Source organism: Mobula birostris, chromosome 6, assembly GCF_030028105.1.
Source record: "Mobula birostris isolate sMobBir1 chromosome 6, sMobBir1.hap1, whole genome shotgun sequence".
Taxonomy (NCBI): domain Eukaryota; kingdom Metazoa; phylum Chordata; class Chondrichthyes; order Myliobatiformes; family Myliobatidae; genus Mobula; species Mobula birostris.
Genome location: NC_092375.1, coordinates 54,743,823 through 54,768,643, shown reverse-complemented (window position 1 = coordinate 54,768,643; position 24,821 = coordinate 54,743,823). Strand labels below are relative to the sequence as shown.

General features: G+C 38.3%; 1 protein-coding gene across 2 annotated transcripts in view; it reads right to left on the bottom strand.

The window, feature by feature from the left end:
• Positions 1 to 2,622: 2,622 nt before the first annotated feature.
• The window catches only part of LOC140199794 (uncharacterized), a 64,685-nt gene continuing 42,486 nt past the window's right edge, over positions 2,623 to 24,821 (bottom strand). The window contains exons 3-6 of one of the 2 annotated variants that reach the window (XM_072262284.1): positions 16,605 to 16,682; positions 13,683 to 13,766; positions 11,656 to 11,731; positions 2,623 to 5,336 (exon numbers count right to left, since the gene is read on the bottom strand). In XM_072262284.1, coding sequence (XP_072118385.1) covers position 5,336; positions 11,656 to 11,731; positions 13,683 to 13,766; positions 16,605 to 16,682 — 239 coding nt within the window. In that variant the 3' untranslated portion in view covers positions 2,623 to 5,335. The remainder of the gene's footprint in view (positions 5,337 to 11,655; positions 11,732 to 13,682; positions 13,767 to 16,604; positions 16,683 to 24,821) is intronic. The other variant, XM_072262285.1, reaches the window with a different exon arrangement.

The following is a 24,821-nucleotide window of genomic DNA, read 5'->3' as shown; positions in this document are numbered from 1 at the left end:
CACCCTGAGCCGATAGGCTGGTCCTGGACTTATTTCATAATTTACTGGCATAATTTACATATTACTATTTAACTATTTATGGTTCTATTACTATTTATTATTTATGGTGCAACTGTAACGAAATCCAATTTCCCCCTGGGATCAATAAAGTGTGACTATGACTATGACTATGGTCATGTCCTTTTGCCAAAGGGAAGTAAAATCATTTACTTTTCTTTCATAGATTAGTTTATAAATAATGTTCTAATGATGTGTTATATGTTCTATGACACTGATGTCCAAGGCACTGGACAACTCTGTTAGTTCCTTGGATAAGTCTCCAACAATAATAAGTTCCTTGATTTTTATTATAAATAACTAATTTTGTGAAAGATATGATTACAACTTTTGTACTATTTTCCTTTTGATTACCATAGACTTCAGTTCCATGACTCCTTGCTGCATCATTCAAGTACTGCACTGAGATCAAAGGTTTTCATCACCTCACAGCTCTTTGGTCAATGTATGGCCCAAAGCTGTGATTGGATCTGGAGCTGAGTGGTCTTTCCAAAGCCTAAATTAGGTTTCAATGAAGGTGTTTTGATTCTTTAAACTCAGTGTTCAAGGAAACAATATTTTTCTCAATAGTCTGTGAATTCTGTCGGAACGACTTCAACTCAGAAGTGTTACTGTCTACTTTGTTGTCGAGATCCATCAACGCATGTTCCAAATGCTCAGCCCAGACAGGCACATCTTCTGATTTTTCTTTCGAAGTTTTTCCCTTTCCATTGCAGGGTTCAAAAAGCTGCTTTCCACTTCTTAAAAGATACGACATAATGACAACTATTTCCCTCCAAAATCCAAGAAATAAAAGTTGAACAATTCAAGGTTTAGACTGGGGAAAAGGAGGAATTAAAGGCAGCCACAAAATTTATGTATTACTCCATTGAGCTGCAGGCGGAAGTCCTTCAGTGAAGGCACAAGATGCTGAATGAGGAGCAACAAACAATCTGCTGGATCTACTCAGAGGGCAATGCAGCATATGTGGAAACATAGAAACATAGAAAATAGGTGCAGGAGTAGGCCATTCGGCCCTTCGAGCCTGCACCGCCATTTATTATGATCATGGCTGATCATCCAACTCAGAACCCCGCCCCAGCCTTCCCTCCATACCCCCTGATCCCCATAGCCACAAGGGCCATATCTAACTCCCTCTTAAATATAGCCAATGAACTGGCCTCAACTGTTTCCTGTGGCAGAGAATTCCACAGATTCACCACTCTCTGTGTGAAGAAGTTTTTCCTAATCTCGGTCCTAAAAGGCTTCCCCTCTATCCTCAAACTGTGACCCCTTGTTCTGGACTTCCCCAACATCAGGAACAATCTTCCTGCATCTAGCCTGTCCAATCCCTTTAAGATTTTATACGTTTCAATCAGATCCCCCCTCAATCTTCTAAATTCCAACGAGTACAAGACCAGTTCATCCAGTCTTTCTTCATATGAAAGTCCTGCCATCCCAGGAATCAATCTGGTGAACCTTCTTTGTACTCCCTCTATGGCAAGGATGTCTTTCCTCAGATTAGGGGACCAAAACTGCACACAATATCCAGGTGTGGTCTCACCAAGGCCTTGTACAACTGCAGTAGTACCTCCCTGCTCCTGTACTCGAATCCTCTCGCTATAAATGCCAGCATACCATTCGCCTTTTTCACCGCCTGCTGTACCTGCATGCCCACTTTCAATGACTGGTGTATAATGACACCCAGGTCTCGTTGCACCTCCCCTTTTCCTAATCGGCCACCATTCAGATAATAATCTGTTTTCCTATTTTTGCCACCAAAGTGGATAACTTCACATTCAAAATAAACCGTCAACATTTCCAGTCAAAACCTTACATCAGGACTGCAACCGGAGAAGCAAGAAGACCAAAGCGGAGAGAAGGAGATTGGCAAAAAAGGATTCCAAGATGATTTGTAGACTGAAGGGTGTGAGATGACAAGCAGGTAGCGTCAACTAGGAAAGGTAAGTTGGGGTGGAGTTGGAAGATGGTGGCAGGTGAATTATAGATGGTGGTAGACAAAGAGAAAGAGACAAAGGATAAAGAAAAGACAAAAATGAAGCAGGAATCTGGAGAATACACCTCTATTCACTTTGAGCAGTGGAAAAAGTGGGCAGCTTCAAGTTCCTGGGTGTCAGCATCTCAGAGAATCTCTCTTGGGCCCAACGTATTGATGCAATCACTAAGAAGGCACTAGGAGTTTGAAGAGATTTGGTACGTCACCAAAAACTCTAGCAAATTTCAAGAGATGGACCATGGCGAGCATTCTGACTGGTTGCATCACTGTGTGGTATGGAGGCTCCAAAGCACAGGATCGGAAAATGCTGCAGAGATCTGTCAGCCAACTCTATCAAGAGCACAAGCACCACAGCACTGAGGGCACCTTAGAAAGGTGGTGCCTCAAGGAGGCAGCATCCATCACTGAGGTTTCTCTCCATTTAGGACATGCATTCTTCTCATTACCACCATCGAGGAGTGGGTACAGGAACCTGAGGACATACACTCAACAATTTATGAACAGCCCCTTCCCTCCACCATCAGATTTCTGATCAGTCTATTAACCCATGAACACCATTTGGCACTCTTTTTGAAATATTTATTTAATTGTTTGTTTACATCTTTCATATTGTATTGCAAGGTCAGTGATAATAAAACTGAGAGAACTACACAAAATGCTGAAGGAACACAGCAAGTCAGACAGCATCTATGGAGAGGAATAATTATTCAATGTTTCAGTCTCAGACCCTTCATTGGAACTGGAAAGGAATGGGGACGAAGGCAGAACGAGAAAGTGGTGGGGGGGGGAGTAAAAGCTGGCATGTGATAGGTGAAGCCAGGTGAGGGGAAAGGTCATTGATGGGGTAGGGGTTATGTAGTCCATCTAGGTGGATAACAACATCAACTGTTTATTCCTCTCCAAGTCTGCTGCATGGCCTGCTGAGTTCCACCAGCATTTTGTGTGTGTCATTCTGGATTTCCAGCATCTGCAGAATCTCTTGTGTTTATAATGAACCTGATTCTGGTTCTGAGTAAAGCAGAGTGATGTGAAGGTGGGACGCAGCTGCTGAAGGGATCGCAGCAGGGACACAAGGTGCTACTGGAGCTGGATTCTGCTGGTGAGAAAGAACCATCAGAGGAGAAGAGAAAGGTGATGAAATTGGAACCAGGTTGAGAGGAACCTGTGTATGAAATGGGTGGATAGAGCCAGGAGGGCGGGGGAATAGGACAAATGGATGAAGGCAGCTAGAGGAAATGGGAAGGGGCAAAAGATGGGTGAAAAGGGCTGGGGAGGCGGGAAAGCAACAAAAATGTGATGACTGAAATATCAGAAGGAGATCGGGGGAGTGCGGATGATGTGGGGTGGGTAGGAACAAGTAGGGGTGGGATTTACCTAAACTCAATATTCATGCTTTAGGATTACAGGTGGAATATAAAGTGTTGCTCCTCCAGTATGTGTTGGGCTTCATCTTGGCAGTAGTTAAGTGCCAATGATGGGAAGGTCACTCTGGGAATGGGATTTCAAATATTCTGTGAATGTAAATTTGGGATGCCATTATGGGATTCTGTAAGAAACTGTTTGGAGATTAAGTGCCCAGCCTAGCCCAGCCTATTGGTGGGATGTTGCCTATCCATGGGTTGTGATGGAGGAGATTGACAATGCCTGAAGGGAATGGCTGTGTGAATCTGCTGCAGGCAGTGATCTATAACATATGCGAAAGTAGCTTGTGGGACAGATCTCCAAGTTAGACGTCACACTCCAGGATTTTTTGAAGAGAAAGGCATGTAAAATGCTGGAGGAACTCAGCAAGTCATGCAGTATCTTTGGAGGGGAATAAACAGTCAATATTTCGACCCAAGATTTTCAGCATCTACAGAATCTTTTGTGTTTTGTGAAGAAGAAATTTACAAGATTGACTGGTTTAGAAGTGACTGTGTGGTATCTGAATTTCGTGCCTAGGTTCATGTCAGGTGCTCTATCTGGTTTTATCTGCATTCTGTTTTAATATTGTGGCTACGAAACAGCTGGTTTGCTGGGCATTTCAGAAGGTGCATTCAAATCAACCACAGGGCTGTGTATCTAGATTCACATTTAAGTCAGAGTAAAAAAGGCAGTTTTGGTCTTCTGAAGGACTTTTTCTACAAACAAGCTAGAACATTTTTAAATGCAGACAAAATAAGTTCAATCGTGAATTTTGTGAAATGGAATACAATTTTGTTAAAGCTTCTTTTTTAAAAACTACCAGTAACTCTTAATTCAAAGTGAAGAAGGAATGTGTTATAATAGTAAATGTATTAGTTAAAACATTAAATTTATTTTTCTCAATCCACACTTTATTTACTAACTTAATGTAGATGAACTTTCACTTACACCTTAAAAATGTATTTGAGTTATAAGGTTTTATTTGAGGTAAACCTGTTGATCTCCTCTATTGGCACCATAATTTTTTTGCCCGTCCATAAATGTTGACTTTCATCCAGCAGTACGGTAGTAATTCCAAGACACAAGAGATTGTACAGATGCTGGAAATCATGAGCAAAACACAAAAAATGCTGGAGGAACTCAGCATGGCAGGCAACATCTCTGGATGGGAATAAACAGTCCCCTCCACATTTGGGTGGAAGTTGGAGCTGGAACAGATGAATCTTAATGTCCATTAAGATTTCAAGGTTTTATGTTTCACTGATAAGATAGTTTAATATTCCTTTGGCTCCTACTTCCCCAATTCCCCTTTGAAGTTGAAATAGATACTCAAGTTAGTTAATAAGAGAAATAGGGCTTGAATCCCTTGCACAGATATTTAATGGTTTTAGAGAGTGGCAGAAAGCAAGGTGCAGACCAAGAATCATATCCAGCCAGGCAGGAACTTGGAAATAAACCAGCCCTTAAACATAACCTTTTACATTGATTTCAGTCAATTTACACAGTAATGTGATAGAGCATGTACTGAATTCAATGGACATAATTTTTTCATTGAATAGTTTGTTTTAGGCAATCATCATTACTGTGGTTGAAACAGATGATTTCTGAAAATTCAGGTCTCCTTTAGAAACAAAACACAAACAGATGTTTAATAAATTTAGAGGTTCACAGCAAGTTGCTAAAGTGAGATTCAGCCATGATGTAAACTTGCAGCTAGGGAAGGTTTCAAACATTATTGTTGAGATAGACAGATCTGAGCATTTCATCAGACAGCAAGTTCAGTCTACAGAATATTCTCTTTATGTACGTCCTTGTTATTTGACACTTTTGATAAGCGGAATCACCTGGGACATTGTGGCAGCTTCTCAGTTCTTCTTTTCTGTGAAAAAATAGTGATGACATTTACTTCTTTTGAAATCTAATGTAATAGCATCTGCTATTCATAACACATTCTATGGCAATTTATTCTATATTTTTTATACAAAGTAAAATTCTAGTAGAGGAAATCATACTGTTTATTTTGATGATAAAAGCAGATAATGAGAAATTAGGTAACAGAACCTCTCAACACTAAGAGAGCAATTTTATTGTGAGCATATCTGAGGTCAGTTTTTAATCTGATTTTGCTATTAACAATGCATGTTTGACGTTGTGGCTTTTGCTGAGCTTGACAATTATCTTGCAGACATTTCATCACCAGTTGAAGTGATAACCACAGTGCGCAGTTGTTGACGTTTCTCTCTGGGAGTGCTCACGTTTACATAGGGCCCCCATTTGCTTGCCTCAGTTCTGATTGGCTACCCCTTCAGTTGACCTTTGAACTCTATTGGCTCGTGTTTTCTCGGCTCTAAGAGGTTCATAGATGGCGTCTGTTTCAATATGTTTGTTCACAGAGTTATCAGATGAGGACCATGCTTCTAAAAATTCTCATGCCTGTTTGGTGTTTGCCAGTGCCAGAACCTTCACTGTGTCCCAGTTAAAGTAGTGTCCTTCTTGGTGTTCATGTACCAAGATCAGTAACAGTGCATCATGCCTCCATCCCGCCAGTATGTGTTCCTGTAAATAAGTTAAGAGTTTATATCCTGTCTGGCCCACATAGTTCTTGTTGCAGTTACCATAGGTGATCCTGTACTTTTGTCAGTTGGTTTTACTGGTACCTTGGTTCTTGAGACAAGCTTCCTTAAAGTCACTGTTGGTTTGTGAACGATTGTGATGCTGTGAAGATCGAGATGTCTTTTCTGGGATCCTTGATGTAGGGCAAGATCGAGCATTGAATAAGGTCTGCTCAACTTTCTCTCCTTAGTGGAGACAGTAACAAGAACTACGTTGGCCAGACAGGAGGTAAATACCCAACTCATTTACAGGCACACAAACTGGTGGTAAAACTAACATAGAAAACCTACAGCACAGTTCAGGGCCTTCAGCCCACAATGCTGTGCTGAACATGTACATACTTTAGAAATTACCTAGCCTTACCCATAGCCCTCTATGTTTGTAAGCTTCATGTACCTATCTGGGAACCTCTTAAACTCTGCAAACAAACATATCGAAATATATGCCACCTGCAAAACCCCTTTGAGTCAAAGAAACATGAGCCAATAGAATTCAAAGGTCATCTGAAGGGGTAGTCACTCAGGACTGAGACAAATGAGTGGAGGCCTATATAAATGCAAGCACTCCCAGAGACAAACACTAATAACTGCCTGTTTAAAATTGTTACCACAACTGGTGATGAAACATTTGAAAGCTAATTGACAAGTTTGGCAAACAGTGCAACATCAAATGCCTCACCCAAGCTACGAGTATTCACCACCATTCTAAACAATATATGTATCTGATCTATTTTACACAAGTGTCAGTACAAAAGAATACCAATGTCTTCATTAGTAGATATTGTGTACTTTGGAGATTATGCAGTAGAGTTTAATGTGCAAATGTGTGTGATGAAAGACGTTGTGGCCCAAAATATTGACTATTTATTCATTTGCATAGATGCTGCTTGACCTGCTGAGTTCCTCCAGCATTTTATGTGCATTGCTTCTGATTTCCAGCATCTGCAGAATATCTTGTGTTTTCAACTTGTCATTTTGAAATAAACTTAGCATCATGGACCATTGAACATTCACCTTTTAAAACATCTCTGATCTTTTTTACCTCCAGGGAGAATGTAAATCTTCTACAAATATTTTTTTTATCAGGTAAAACTTATTAATCATTTGAGGAAACAAGGTAAAATTGTACAGCACAGAAATTTTATTTTTTTCCATAAAGCTTAGTAATTGTGTTAATAGTAGTAAAACAAAAATAGAATTGTGCTATACAAAACGTGCCCTTTGGGTTGGCAGTGATCCCTATCTGTGCTAATTCCATATGCCTGCATTTGGCCTTTAACACACTATTTCTTTCCTATCCAAACCCTTATATTAATGCCTGTCACCTCCGGCTGCTTATTCCAGGTAACTGTTATCCTGTGTAGAAAGTATGTGAAGTTAAATGTTTGAATTTGTCCATCAATAAGGTGGTCTGGTCCATAATTTACTATAAATGAAAAATATAAATTGTAGGTTATTTTGAGTAGCATCTGTATGGAATTTAAAGAGTTAAAAATTAGAAGACCATCGCCTCTAAACCAGAACTCTCTATCCAATAATCCCTATACCTGTCTATGTGGTCCCAATTCAACTTTGGAGGACACTCTGGAGGTCAGAATGCATCTCTGTTGTTTGAATAACAAAAACAGCACAGGATGGAGTAAATTCAATGCCAATGAGATAAAATCATGTTGTTCTTTAAATTGCTGTTCCATTTTCAATCATATGAGAAAGCAAACTGCAGAGAGTATAATAAAAAATGCTCAGCACTTAACCCCCAAAAGAAAGACAGAAATCCATACACAATTTGGCCATCCCAAAAGAAAGGAAATTTAATTAATAATTATATTGCAATAAACTGAATATATCTGAAGGCATATGGTGCATTGGCCTTCAATCGTGGGATTGAGTTTAGGAGCCAAGAGGTAATGTATAGCTATATAGGACCCTGGTCAGACCCCACTTGGAGTACTGTGCTCAGTTCTGGTCACCTCACTGCAGAAAGGATTTGGAAACTATAGAAAGGGCGCAGAGACAATTTACAAGGATATTGCCTAGATTGGGGAGCATGACATATGAGAACAGGTTGAGTGAACTCGGCCTTTTCTCCTTGGAGCGACGGAGGATGAGAGGTGACCTGAAGAGGTGTACAAGATAATGAGAGTCATTGATCATGTGGATAGTCAGTGACTTTTTCCCAGGACTGAAATGGCTAGCACGAGAGGGCACAGTTTTAAGGTGCTTGGAAGTAGGTACAGAGGAGATGTCAGGGGTAAGTTTTTTATGCAGAGAGTGGTGAGTGCATGGAATGGGCTGCCAGCGATGATAGGGTCTCTTAAGAGACTCCTGGATAGGTATATGGAGCTTAGAAAAATAGAGGGCTATAGGTAACCCTAGGTAATTTCTAAGGTAAGGACAGGTTTGGCATAGTTTTTTTGGGCCGAAGGGCCTGTATTGTGCTGTAGGTTTTCTATGTTTTCTATGCTAAGTAGTGTTTTTTGTAGTTAGGGGTAGAATGAAGCTAGCAGCCTTTGGCGAACTACACAGCATGTGATATTGAGTTTATAGATTTAGGGATTAGATTAAATTAGGCCAACATGAAATTTAAAATTTACAGCCTGGGATACTTTCCTTGTTTCTAAATCAGAAGGTCATGCAGTTTACAGAATCTACACTCACTGTACAAAAGCATGCATTCTTATGACTATAAATAAAATCATTGAAATTTTATTGGTCAAAAGGAGATAGTGCAACCCATCGTGTCTGTGCTGTTCTCCACTGTAGAAATCTAATAGGCCCCATTCTCCAGCCTTTTGCTGTAGCATAGCAACTCATCTCAGAACAGAATGGGACAGGCACAGGAAATCCCAGATTGATTTTGCTTACACAATCATTACAGACAGCAAGCTCTAATTGATAACTACTGCATAACTATTTGGAGAAAGAGTTTGGCCTCAAATGCCTTTTCTATGTTTTTGCCCAAAATGTAAGATCTTGTCCCTTGAACTAAGTTTTCCCTCCTGATTGCTTTATTAAACCTTTTCTCAGCTTTCTTTGTTCTAAGGAAAGCAGTCCACCTTGTGCAGGCTAACTTTAGCAGGCTCTTTCTTGGGACAATTCCAGAAAAAAATATTGTTTCTGCTCTAGGCCTTCCACGTGTTTCTAAAGAGTTAACTCAGCAAAATTAGTCAAAAAAGAATCGGTGAGACCTAGCCCATCTGTCATATTTCAACCTAATTTCCCTGCTTTTGTATTCTGCCTCTTTTTATAAATTCCATGATTTATTAAATACTTCCTCAAAACATTCTGGCACTTACAAACAACGGTTTATGTACATAAACATATTGAGGTTAAATTTAACCACAATTTTGAAAAAAAAACTTATTTAACCTAGATATTGGATCACTTACTTATCATCAAAAGAAAAGAGGTTGTTATTCACCTGATTATTTGATTTTCCCCAAGCGAAATTGTGCTAATCATCAAATTGGATTGAGTATTTTGTTTGTAATTTGATTTACTGTGCCTGATTTATGACATCATTCATATTAACAAAAATTGGAGATAAAATCTATGAAAAGTAATGCCTTTTTTTGCACTATTTGGAGAAATATTTTGCTGGAGTAGGGAGATTTGACTAGGTAGCTTGAGAATTTGCCACAGGTTATTCATACCTTCTGACGTCCGTGGAATATATTTAAAATAATAGGAAGTATTTTCTTCAGCATTTAGCAATCAAAGCACTCAATCTGAGGAACTGGAATAGTGAACAAGTTGGTGCACTCATTTCTTGACATAGTGACATAATGGTGATGTTTGGTCTCTTAGGTTTGCTTGACCATCTCATTACAGGAGGCAAAGCTTAAACACAAGTGATTCTACAGATGCTGGAAATCTTGAGCAATGTACAATGTTGGAGGAACTCAGCAACTCAGGTATGAATGTCAGCTAATTATTTCCATCCGTAGATGTTGCCTGAATAGCTGAGTTCCTCCAGCATTTTGTTGTACTGCATGAGTTACAACTGCATTCTGTGGTCAGCTTTGAACGGTGGTATTCAAATAATGCTAAGAAGTTCAGATTTACTGAATTTCCAGCTATAAACAGCCACCACTTCATCTAAACACGGGCAACTTCCCAATGCCAGTCCTTTGAAAGGTAAGGAGAAGACGTAGCAGTATGAGCTAAAGAAAGACTGCAGTGCCAGAGAATCAGCCTGAGGCTGATTTATGATACTTACAAAGGCACTGGAATTGAGTCCTTTCTCAACATTCAAAGGAACAATACACATAGCTCATTCAGTCCTTGCCACAGATTCAATGAACCCCCTACAGACTAAGCAAACATCTTCACAGCAAAACAGTGGAATTTGTTGTTTTTCTTAGGCTTCAAGGTTTCAGTATGATTTAGCCCTTCCAAGGATGCTGTGCCACTAGAGAACAAAGGAGTTATTTACTTAAATCTATTTTGAAAATGGCACGTTAAATGGTTCTTAAGCTTTGCCAACATAAAGGTACAAACCAAGGGATACATCTGCTATGTTAAACCTGAAAGGAGAGAATGTATGCCTGAGACATGTTTCACATTCAAAGCACAGCCTTTTGCAGGAATAGCTAAACTCGTAACATAGTGGCACAGCAACAAATAGGAACTGACAAGCAAGCTAATTTAAACCCAAGGAACCAATATAGATAAGAAAGAATGGTTAGAAACAGAACCGTGTTACAGTCTACTCTATGTAAAAAAACACTGGATAACAAACATAGATGGTGAATCTTAGGCATGTCAGTAGTTGCTTTTAGATTAAAGAGCATGTGGTTGTACCTACAGAATCTGGAGTGGATCTACGCAGAAATAATAGGTGCAGGAGAAATTAAATATCACATCCAGGTACAGAGGATCACAGACCTCTAGAGACTAACTACCCTTTCTGAAAAAAAAGTTTTATAGGATATAAGGATTCCAAATATGTAAAAGCTCTTATAAATTTGGCAAACTGATTTTGGTCCAGATTCCTTTATCATTGATTTTTTTTTAAACTTAAATACAGTCTTATGTTAAAATGATTCTTAATGACATAAGTACTAAATCTTGTTGTTGCTAATTGGTAAAAGAGAGTAAATACCTTTCCTTGAAATATCCTGCTGCAGTAAAAGCGAGATAAACAGCAAACACATAGTTACTGATTAATTATGTAAACGAAGGGTCTCGGCCGGAAACATTGAATCTTTATTCCTTTCCATAGATGCTGCTTGGCTTGCTGAGTTCCTCCAGCATTTTTGAGTGTGTTACTCTGGATTTCCAGCATCTGCAGAATCTTTTGTGTTATTGAATAAAACTAATTTACAAAAACGACTAGTGTAAAATCCTAATAATTTGGAATATAATGCTATAATTACTTCACACTTACAAAGGATGTAAAATGATCCTTAGGGCATTTTTACAGGAGGTAAGAGGGTGCACAGATCTATAACACATGTATGGTTGCTCTTTGTACTTTGCTGCATACTTCACTCCACCATTTTTATCCATCGCCTACACATCCACATTAACTTTGATTTTGATGCTAAAATCCACCATCTAAAACACACTTTGTAAGTTACTTACCAGATAGATCTTTGGTGACCCAAATTGCCATAAATTGGATCTTCCTTGGACATGGTTGAGAGTGAAAATCTATTTACTTCAGGGGGAAAAAATGAGAGCTAAGCTAAAATATTATCAACATATTTCAAAAAGCCATAATTCATAATAAAGGTACAAGCTAAAATGCGACATCCTTCAGATACAAAAAAGGAAGTCAAGTTATCTGAATACATTCTGGTTTATTGTAAGAATACAACTTACATTTTTAAGTTTTACTTTAATGCTTTCATTGTTTGACTTAGAAAGGATTTTACTTTTAAAAATATTAATTTTATTTGATTGTGTCATATTTAATTATTATTTAATGTACCCACATGTTGAAGATCTTTAGAATCATTCAAAGATTGAGAGTCAGATGAAGCTAGGGGCAGGCTTTGCTACCTGTCATAGATTTTCACAACAATTCAATGCCGAGGGTTTGTTCTGGCTCACCCATGTCTTTGGATAACAGCACAGTAAGTCTTGTTGCCTTTCAAGTTCATGCAAATTGGACACTCTTGGTTGGAAAGATCAGCTTTATTGATTTGAACCTGGTTATGTAAAGTGTGCAAAGGGACCTACTCAGCAAATCCAGGCCAACATTGAAGTATTGAGATGTTTTAACGTAGTAGTGCTGTTTAAGTGAAAATAATAGTTACCTTTTATACAAACATAATTGACAAATTTAAGTGTGGTTTGTGCAGTAATGAGGAAACATAAATGTCATGTCTGCGCAAAACCTGAGGTTAGAGCTAAAGTAAATGAGGGAAGTTTTCCTTCACTGCCTTCCTGTTAGCAACATTAAAAACACATATGACTCAATCTGATCAGCTCTCAGTACTCACACCCAGCAGTCTCCCTACATCTACCTGTACTATCCTGGTGCAGACATGTGAATCCAATTGATCTGGAGTTCCTGAAATCATAGATGGACAACAAGGACAGGAAGTCCTCAGTGACAACCGGACATCAAGTAGCACACCACTGGGTTACATCTTGCTGTATCCTGAAAGTTTTCTACAAGAGGCCAAAACTGAGATAGAGCTGGGAAGCAATTTTTGACAACTTTTGCATAGAGACAATGGAACTATTAATATTACATTATTTAATTAAAATAACAATATTATAACAAAGTACATGAAAATAACTAAGTTTTGAAATCATAGTTTAAAGTAGAATGTAAACAACTGTAACTTTTCTTCCTAATCCTTGGTATGGAAACCCTATTTAAATGAGTTGGTATCTCCATGACTCGTCAGGTCTGGCCGGTACAGGATCATAGAAGTGTATTATACATGATACAAAATAACATAGGTCAGTCCTCAAGCAAAGGCAGGGTCACTATATATCTGTATGTACCTTCCTGTGAAAAGAATTTCCCATGTTTTGATTTTTTTGTCCATGAAATTATAGAAGTATTAGAAAAATGCAACTTCATTATTTTGGCAAATATACTTGATAAACAAGTGTTACTGTTCTGCTTACAATATTGGTAATACATTTCCTGTTGACATCCTTTGATTCACTAGCTCAATAAGAAATAATAAACAGAGAAAATTGTAGAAAGAATTTTAACCTGCAACTAAACATAAGTTTTTAACAAAATTATAAACTGTTCTTTTAGCAGTTATGATCTTCCTTTAACAGCAACATTTCTTAGTGTCCAGAAAAAAATGGAAGAGCCCATTACCATGTAAAATATCTATATGTGGTTCAATGACAATTAAACTTAAATCTAAATGTGAACTTGAAACTCTTCAAGTATCCTTTAACCAAATCCCCTAATCTCATGACAGAAAATCAGACCCCTCTTCTCCAGATGGGTTCATTAGCAAAGAGTTTTCCTTCTACTTTTTCCTCAATGCATCATTTCAAGGAGATTTCTGAGGGAAAAGCTATATTTTCTGATTACATCTCATCGATGAGTTAGTGACTAAGGAATAGTATTTTGGAATTAATTTTCAAACTATGCCACACTTACATTTTCTTGTAGAGCTGTAGTTTCTTACCTGATGATGCTGTTCTTCCAACTGATTTTCTTTTAATCCAAAGTAGTATTATTGTTAATCCTAAAATGACTCCAATGATTGATACTATTATAAAAAGTACAACAAATTAACAATATTGCTCATTTATTAATTCACAAATAACGGTTGGAGAAAAGATAGATTATTAAACAAATACTGCTCGTATCAGATAGTTTCCATTTATCGTATTGTCTTAAGCACATCTAAGTTAATTCAAAAAAAAAGTAACAAAATCAGTTAGGTTGATGTACACTGTGGCTGGAGAAAATGCCAGTAGCAATGTAAACTAATGTAAACTCATCCATTAGTGGGCTCCTGAATATTATTACTGAAAGATCAAAGATGAAAGCCAAAGGCTCTCAGTACAGGAAACCATTAAAGTTCTAACTGTTTATGACAGAAGGCAATAAAGTAAAGCTCCCTTGAGTATCATTGTTTATCTTATACTTATGTCAATGAGTGTGAGTAAATTTTGTTGCTCACAGTATATATAAAGCTTAACGTAGTCATTTTGTGGATAGACAGACTAACAGGGGAGCTACAAAGTTTGTGAACTCTGCAGAATTTCCTCTATTTCTGCATAAATCTGACCTAAAATGTGATCAGATCTTCATGTAAATTTGAAGCTTTGATAAAGAGAACCAAATTAAATAAAAAACACAAAAACATTATACTTATTCATTGATTTATTGAGAAAAATATCCAATATTACATATATTTTTTGGAAAAATTATGTGAACGTTTGCTTTCAGGAACTGGTGTGACCACGTACAGCAATAACTTCAACCAAACATTTCCGGTAACTGTTGATCAGTGCTGCAGATCAGCTTGGAGGAATTTCAGGCCATTCCTCCTTACAAAACTGCTTCAACTCTGATATGTTGGTGGGCTTCCTTGCATGAGCTGCTTGCTTTAGGTCCATCCACAACATTTCTATTGGATTTAAGGTCAGGACATTGACTTGGCCATTCCAAAACATGAATTTTCATCTTTTAAACCATTCTGTTATTGATTTACTCCTACCTTTTGGAGCATTGTCTTGGTTGTATTATCCAACTTCTATTAAGCATCAGGTGACAGACTGCTATCCTGACATTCTCCTGTAAAATGTCTTGATACAATTTTGAGTTCATTGTTCCCTCAACGATTGCAATCTGTCCAGGCCCTGAGGCAGCAAAACAGCTCCACCATGTTTCACAGTTGGTGTTGGTGTGCAGTGCCCCTTTTCCTCCAAACATAGCAATGTGCATTTCTGTCAAAAAGTTCAACTTTTGTCTCATCTGTCCACAGGACATTGTACTAGAAGCATGGTAGAACATCCAGGTTGTCTTTTGAAAACTTGAAACATGCAGCAATGGTTACTGTTGCAGAGCACTGGTTTCCTCCGTGGTGTCCTTCCATGAGCACCATTCTTGTTCAGTGTTTTTCTTACAGGGGACACCATGAACAGTGATTTTAGCAACTTCTAGAGATTTCTGCTGGTTTTTTTGCTGTTACCCATGAGTTCTTTTTCACCTTCTTCATCATTGCACATTGTTCTCTTGGTGTGATCTTTGCAGGATGCCCACTCCTAGGGAGAGTAGCAACAGTACTGAGTTTCCTCCATCTGTAGACAATTTCTCTTACTGTGGAATGATGAACACTCAGGTCTTTAGAAATGCTTTTGTAGCCTTTCCAAGCTTCATGCATCTCTAAAATTCTTCTCCTAAGGTCCTCTGAAAGTTTTTTTTATTGTGGCATGGTGCATGTAAAAAGATCTTTCTTGAGAAGCACAGACTCAATCAGTAATCTGAATTTGTATGTCCTATTCACAGGGCAGGGCACCTCTACAATCTACATCTCCAATCTCATCTCATTGACTGGAACACCTGACTCCAAATAGCTTTTGTAGAAGGCATTATCCCAGAGGTTCACATAATTTTTCCAACAAACACATGTAATATTGGATCATTTTTTTCTCAATAAATAAATGAACAAGTGTAATGTTTTTTCATGTTATTTATTTAATTGGGTTCTCTTTATCTAGTTTTAGGACTTACATGAAGATCTAATCACATTTTTCATCATATTTATACAGAAATAGAGAAAGCTCCAGAGAGTTCACAAATACAGTTCTAGCACCAATATAGCTGAAAATTCTGGGGCCAAAACCATCATAGATCAGATTTGACAGTTAGGCAATTTACTTGTATTCTACTCAACTAGTTTTCTAGCTTTACATACAAATCTGGTTCCTGTGTTCAGAATTTTGTGTATTTCTTCTACAAAGTAAGATCTTTAAAAACTACACTGAATTGTAAGTATCCAGGGAAATCAAGATCTGACAGAAAATACGTACATCTTACTGTCATTTATAAATCTGCTCTATTCAATAATAATCTTTAAAGATTGTTATTGAATACAATTTTGTATCTCAAATTTAATCAGTTAGAAGGTACCATGTATTTAAAATACCCTTTGTCTCATTTATCTTGCCAATACTGAAACACAAAGTCACTACTGATTTCCAAAACTGTTGAGGTATTAATAACTGAAAATATATTAACCCATAATCATAATGTAACTCAAATGCAGATGACCATATTCAATGCCTATTGTCATTTTGGCAGATTTCCTAGAAATGTGAGTAAATGCTAGAAACTAGTGGAACGTTCTTTACACAAATCCCACTCCCACCCACTCAGAAACTATATGGAAATATCAATAAAACGACGCTTGGATTCATCCTTTGAACATAATCCAGTGCTACTGAAGCTTCAAAACCAGCTGGATTTATTTTTTTATAGCTGGTTCCGGAGCTTAAAAAGGATATCAGCAGTGCACAATGACAAATGATATCTAATTGTTTGTGAATTGTATAAATAAGAAACTAAAATTTAAGTCAGGTGCAGTGTGTTGTATTACCTGAGGTGTATATTGTTGTGAAGCTATTATCTTCTGTTTTTTTCTGGTTTACCTCAAAAGTTTCTGCTTTTTTGGAATCTGAAATATGTTAAAATACACAATGTTAATAGTGGATAAGGCTGAAACCTCTTCATCGTCATATTGTTGAAGTTGATAAGAAAGGGACAAGGGAACTATCCCGACTACAGTACCTAGAAAAAGTATTCACCCGCCTCCCTGCCCCCCCCCCGGGAAGTTTTCATGTTTTACTGTTTTACAACATTGATTCACAATGGATTTAATTTGGCTTTTTTTGACATCAATCAACAGAAGAGACTATCTCATGTCAAAATGAAAACAGATCTCTACAAAGTGATCTAAATGAATTACAAATATATAACACATAATAATTGATCGCATAAGTGTCCACCCACTTTAAAATGACAAAACAAATCATCACCACTGCAGCCAATTGGTTTTAGAAGTCACATAATTAGTTAAATGGAAATCTGTTTTTGGAGACCTGTGTGCATTCAAGGTGTTTCAATTGACTGTAGTAAAAATACACCTGTATCTAGAAGGTCCAACTTCTGGTGACCCAGTATCCTAGCAAAAACTACACCATGAAGACAAAAGAAATCTTCAAGCAACTCTGTGAAAAGGTTATTGAGGTTATTGAAAAGCACAAGTCAGGAGATAGATACAAGAAAATTTCCAAGTCACTGAATATCCTTTGGAGTACAGTTAAGTCAATCATCAAGAAATGGAAAGAATATGGCACAGCTGTAAAACTGCCCACAGCAGGCTGTCCTCAAAATCCGAGTGACCGAGCAAGAAGGGGACTAGTGAAGGAGGCCACCAAGAGAACTATAACAGCTCTGGAGGAGTTAGAAGCTACAGTGGCTGAGATGTGAAGAGACTACGCATACAACAACTGTTGCCAGGGTGCTTCATTAGTCACAGTTTTATGGGAGACTGGCAAAGAGAAAGCCACTATTGAAAAAACTCACATGAAATCTCGGCTAGAGTTTGCCAGAAGGCATGTGGGAGACTCTGAAGTCAGCTGGAAGAAGGTTCTATGGTCTGATAAAACCAAAATTGAGCTTTTTGGCCACCAGTCTAAATGCTATGTTTGGCATAAGCCAAACACTGCACATCATCAAAAACACAACATCCCTACAGTTAAGCATGGTGGTGGATCATTCTGTGGAGATGCTTCACTGTAGCAGGCCCTGGAAGGCTTGTGAAAGTAGAGGGGAAATGAATGCAGCAAAATACAGGGAATCCTGGAGGAAAATCTGATGCAGTCTGCAAGTGAACTGCAACTTGGGAGATTATTTGTTTTCCAGCAAGACAATGACCTCAAGTGGAAAGCCAAAGCTAAACAGGAATGGCTGAAATACAACAAAGTTTATGTCCTGCAGTGGCCAAGTCAAAATCCAGACCTCAATTCTATTGAGAAATTGTGGCTGGACTTGAAAAGGACTGTTCACTCATGATTCCCTTCTAATCTGACTGAGCTTGAGCTGTTTTGTACAGAAGAATGGGGAAAAATTGCAGTGTCCAGTTGTGCAAAGCTGATAGAGAGCTATCCACACAAACTCTAGTCTGTAATTGCTGCCAAAGTGCATCTACTTGAACGGGGTGAATACTTGTGCAATCAACTATATTGTGTTTTATATTTGGAATTAATTTAGATCACTTTGTAGAGATCTGCTTTCACTTTGAAACGATAGAGTCTTTTTTCTGTCGATCAGTGTCAAAGAAAGCCAAATTAAATTTTTATAGGCACTGTATTACTGGATGCAAGCATTGAAGGAGAATATTCATCCTAATTTAAAATATTAAAAAGGTAGACTTGGACATCTGTTAATAATAGTTTAAGTATGCAATTTAGTTCCTGGCTTCTTTAAAACTGTTTTCCTGTTATCAGATCACTATGCAGCTTCCCTCACATTTCACAAATAAACAAAAATTTCTCAGTCTGCTGCCTCTCTTTCAAGAACCCTACAACTCATTTTCAGTGTTCTATTTATTTATATATGTATGTATGTATATATTTATATATGTATGTATGTATATATGTATGTATTTGCATAATTCATCTCCTTTTGCACAGAGGTTGTTTGTCAATCTTTGTGTATAGTTTTACATTGATTCTCTCGTACTTCTTTGTTCTACTGTCAATATCTGCAAGAAAATGAATCGCAGGGTAGTATGGTGACATATATGTAGTTTGATAATAAATTTACTTTGAACTTTGAACTTCCTTAAAAACACTAATTACTTCATCATTTTAGGTCTATGACACTGGATAATATATCCCATGTGACGCTGATGTGAGTGAACTTATACCTGAACATTTAAATCATTGCACACCAACTCCCCTTTTGCTTGAGTAATACGATTACTGATTGATCCTAACCTTTTATTGCTTTGCATTACAATAAAAACTCTGTGGAACCACCACTGATATTAATTGCTTCTTGACTGAAGATAAGGCCAAATTATAAGGATCATTCTGACCTTTCAAAGCCTGTGCATGTTTGATAAAATTTTGCAATAGAAATTACTGGTTCTATGCACTGATTATTCTAAAGTGCTGTAGGAACTTGAAATTGGGACATTGATAATATGATAAAAAAAAACATAGGCTTTAGAAACTATAATGATAGCAGTTAATATTGGAAATGTAAGTTCAAGAACAGAATCCACTGAAAGAAAATGGTTAATGATTTGACATAAGTTGTCAGGGGTACAAATTCAATTTTCAAATGGTATAATCTATCATAAGCCACGTTCACTGTTTAGTAATCCATTCCTGTTTTGGGCACATACCAACTATTTCAATTAATAATCAAATTTTAAAGTCCTGAGCATCACTTCACTGGGCTTCACCATTGCAACTTTATCACCCACATAATGGCAATGACATCTTTCTCTTTCCCAGAGGATAAGATTGTGCTTAACAAAGATCAGCTGCAAAGGATGAGGGTCGGGTGCTTGAATCAATTGAAATAAGATATTTAAGACCATAAGATATAGGAGCATAAATAGACCATTCAGCCCATTAAGTCTGCTCTGCCATTCCATCATGTCCAACATGTTTATTATCTTTCTCTACCCATTCTCTTTGTAACTGTTGATGCCCTTACTAATTAAGACCTATCAACCTCCATTTTAAATAGACCCAGTGACTTGGTCCCACAACATCACCGCTCTCTGGTTAAAGAAATTCCTTCTTATCTCAGTACTAAAGGGATGTCCTTCTACTCTGAGGCTGTGACTTCTGGTACTAGTCTCCCCCACTAAAGGAAACATCATCTCCACATCCAGTCTATCGAAGCCTTTCAATATTCAATGGGCTTCAATGAGACCTTCCTTGAATCTTCTAAACCCAATCGAGTACAGGCTCAGAGCCATCAAACATGCCTCATACGTTATCCTTTTCATTCCCAGGATCATCCTTGTGAATTTTCTCTGGACCCTTTCCAATACCAGCACATCTTTTATTAGATAAGGGGCTCAAAACTGCACACAACCCTGCAAGTCAGATCTGAATAATTCCTAATAAAGTCTCAGCACACATCCTTGTTTTTATATTCTAGTTTTTTTGAAGTGAATGCTAACATTGTATTTCCCTTCCTTACCAGTGACTCAACTTATAAGCTAACCTTAAGGGAATCCTGCATGAGGACCCCCAACATCTACCAATGATGTTGCAGATGATAAGGAGGATATTCGTACTTTGCTTTCACCCTATAGTCTTGGCTGATTTACAAGTGAGATGGTACAGTGATACTTCAAGTAATGCATCCATCTGTCAACTTCAGCACCCAGAGTTCAATTGTAACCTCTAGTGCTGTCCATGTGGAGCTTGCATGCTCCTCTTGAGACTCGATGGGTTTCCTCTGATGCTCCAGTTTCTTCACACATCATGAAGATGTGCTGATTGTTGGGGAAATTGACTACAAATCAATCATAGGTTTGTCTGTAATATATCTTGACAAGGACAAATACAATCAAAACAGGTTTAATTGTGTTGAAAACCTCTCTGGCCTCCTTTGTACAATTCCATTTTGCCGATTATATCTCCAGTTTAGAAGGAGTTAGATGCAGATGTCAAGAGCCATGATCACCTTGAAGTAGCATTTAGAATAACCTGTTCCTCTTTTTTAATTCTCTCAACTTTGCATGGCCACTCCTAACTTTCCCTGTCTGCTCAATTTCCAGATGGTGCTCTAATCTGGCTGTAAAAACAGCCTGATACATCACAAGCTTTTAAGTTTATAGAAATTGTATTCAGCATCAGCCAGACATCACCCTTCCTTACTTTTGCAACATTAGCCAAGTATTAGAAAGCTGCAAATAAATAGAATCAACCCAGTCACCAAAAGGTATTGCAGAAACCAACCTTCATGATTCCTTTATTAATGCGAAAGGTTAAGCGGATCATTCATTGCAGTTAAATGACTTTTCAGTTGTGTAAGTTTAAGGAGAGGTGTCAGTTGAAACTCTATGTTCAAAAATAATACTGCCCACAAATGCCATTAAACCCACACACACTGCATGCTTTTGCAGCTGTTAGCCACAGATGTACAGCCTCTTTACAAAGGCACACCCCTAAACAGAAGTGTGTCCGTTCCAATCTTGTGGTCACATGTTAAGCAATAACCTAACATCCAGCAAACAGGTGTTACCTCATCCCAAGTTTCTACTTGATATCTTTGTTTTTGAAACACTTTGCTACTTTAAAAAATTAGAAAATATTTCAAGTGGAGAGCTAAAATGATTCTTATCTCAGTTTGTTTGAAAACTTAATAAAACATTTCTGAAAGCGTCCTGTGCAACAAATGCAGCGAGATTTGTTCAGAATAATACAGCATAATACTTTTAATCAGTAATAGATCCCTTGAGGAAACCTGAGATATAGTGCCTGTAAATATGTATGTGAATATAGGAAATAGTCTTCATAGTTTTAGCTGAATTGTGTGTGAGGAGAAAGAAAGTGGTTCTCTGATTAAAAATGAACTTCTGCAAGATTTTTCATTTGTCTTAACCTGTGAATTATTTGAGTGTTTTTCTATATCTGGTATTCTTTTAAATTCTCGTTCCTCCACCAATAGCACAAACTAACTACAGTCTGAAACATCTACAAAATGCATTGTATCACCCACTGACAGAACACCCTAAACTGCCACCTGTACTGATGGGTGACAGTGATGGTATCAAAGAAATATTTATACCTGCAGGTTCCCTTCCAAGTCCAGTTATCACCTAGAAATATTATTGTTCTTTCATGCTACGGGGTCTAAGTCTTTAAACTCTGCACTCTACAACAGAGTGAAATTATCTTCACCAGTGGGACCACAGTGAAGCAGACTTAACCCTATCATCTCAAGGGCAATTATGTACAGCAATAAATATGGACATGCCAGCAATGGCTACATCCTGAAAAATTAAGATCTAAAAAATACAGATAATGTTGCTTACCATTCAAAACATCAGATGAGTAATATTAACCAGAATTAGAGTTCATGTCAACTTGTTGAAATGCAAGACAGACTGCTCTTTGTAAGGTGAAGTTTAAGAAGATGTAAACTTCCTCTGCATATGCCTCATCAATCTCCCACTTGACAGCAAATGGTAGGTGGCTGGAGAAAGGGGTGACATGCTGAGCGCCAGGAGGTCACATAGGAGGTTTGAATGAGCCCATGATCTCTCTTTCTGTTAGTACTGTGTGTTGGTCAAGACCTTTCCTTTGCAGATTTGTTTGGAGAGTTGGGGGAGGGGGTTTTGTGAAGAATAACTAGGGAAAGAGTAGATGATATTTGCATTCGGGAGAATATTCATCACGGTAGTTTAGAAGGGCAAGTAAAACAGTAGTCACAGGAAGTGAACATGTTTGGTTTGAGTAAGTTGCATGAGCAATTTTAACTCATTTGGCCAAAACCATGAAAGCAGGGTAATTAGTCCTTATGAGTCTTGCATTCCTCCTTTCTAAAACAGGTCGATCAAGTTGGCCAATTGGCAAGCCTACAGAAATGTTGACAGCTGAGGCTGAACCAACTGCTAAGGCTATCAAAGAACTTGAACAATTGAGACTATCTCCTCTGAAACTTTTAAAAATAAATTAATAACACTAAAATGTAAAAAAATGAGAGGACTTAGAAACCAGCACATTTTTAAAAGCAATCATACTCCAATTAAATTGAAAAATGTAAATACCTGAAATATTTAATGATGTGGCTGAATTAACAACATATTTGCCTACAAGATTACCGGGGAACAGCTGAATCTGTTACTCTAACACCAGATTCTTTGCGATACAGTTAGAACATCATCAGAAATAATTTGTGTGAAAGTTTGGGACTTCCATGTTTGAACAACAAATTTCCATATTCCAATACAGAACAAGTCAATGGAATGTCAGCATTTTATTGGAATTTTTCTGGATTAGGAAGGGTGTCAAAGGTTACAGGGAGAAGACAGAAAAATGGGGTTGTTAGGGATGATAAATTTGCCTTGATGGAATGGCTGAGCAGACTCGATGGGTTAAATGGCCAAATTCTGCTCCTATGTCCTAGGGTCTTATGGCCATTTTAAGACATTGTTTTAGCACTCAGATGATTATAGAACAATTGAGACAATCCCTGTTTAGAAGTACTGATGCAAACACAGTAGGAGTAAAACAGGCCCATTTTCAATGGCATTGGAGATGCACAGATGTAGCAATATACAATAGACTGTTTTCATGACAAAGCAGAACTGACCTGGACTAGAAGAAAGTGTACAATCTGTGGTCAAGCATTATAAGCTTGAGCAGGCACTGCAGGTTCTAGAATCTTCTTCTGGGCTCTGCCGAGATTAAAGTAATAGAGCTGGATTGTCCATTCGTCCCCCCCTATCCCTTCCCACCGATCTCCTTCCCGGCACTTATCCTTGTAAGCAGAATAAGTGCTACACATGCCCTTACACTTCCTCCCTCACCACCATTCAGGGCCCCAGACAGTCCTTCCAGGTGAGCCAACACTTCACCTGTGAGTCGGCTGGGGTGATATACCACGTCCGGTGCTCCCGATGCAGCCTTCTATATATTGGTGAGACCCAACGGCTCAAGGCTGGGAGACCATTTCGCTGAACACCTACGCTCTGTCCACCAGGGAAGCAAGATCTCCCAGTGGCCACACATTTGAATTCCACCTCCCATTCCCATTCTGATTTGTCTATCCACAGTCTCCTCTACTGTCAAGATGAAGCCACATTCAGGTTAGAGGAACAACACCGTATGTTCCGTCTGGGTAGCCTCCAACATGATGGCATGAATACTGACTTCCCTAACTTCTGTTAATGCCCCTCCTCCCCTTCACACCCCATCCTTTATTTATTTATTTAATATATTTTTAATATTCCCCCCCCACCACTGTTTTTTCTCTCTCTTTTTTCTCCATCTGTCCTTCTCACTATAACTTCTTGCCTGCTCTCCACCCTCCAGGCTCCCCTCCCCACTTCTCTTTCTCCCCAGGCTTCCCGTCCCATGAGCCTCTCCCTTCTCGAGCACTTAGATCCACCCCTCCCCTCCTGTCTTCTCCTATCATTTTGGATCTCCCCCTCCCCGTCCCACTTTCAAATCTCTTACTATCTATTCTTTCAGTTAGTCCTGACAAAGGGTCTCAGCCCGAAATGTCGACTGTACCTCTTCCTATGGATGCTGCCTGGCCTGCTGTGTTCACCAGCATTTTGTGTGTGTACGTTCCTTACATCTATGTGCCTATCAAAACGTCTCTTAAAAGCCTCTAATGTATTTGCCTCTACCATCATACCAGGCAGCGCATTCCAGGCATCCACACTCTCTCAGTAAAAAACTTATCCCTCACGTTCCCCTTGAACCTACTCCCTCTCATCTTCAATGCATGCCATCTGGTATTAGACATTTCAACCCTGGGAAACAGATTCTCTCTGTCCACTCTATCTATTCCTCCTATAATCTTGTAAACCTCTATCAGATCTCCCCTCAGCCTCCACCGCTCCAGAGAAAACAACCCAAATTTATCCAGCCTCTCCTCATAGCATATTCCCTCCAAACCAGGCAGCATCCTGGTAAACCTCAGCTGCACCCTCTCTAAAGCCTCGATATCCTTTCTATAGTGAGGTGAGCAGAACTGTAAGCAATACTCCAAATGTGGCCTAACCAGAGTTTTATAAAGTTGCAACATAACGTCCTGACTTTTGAACTCA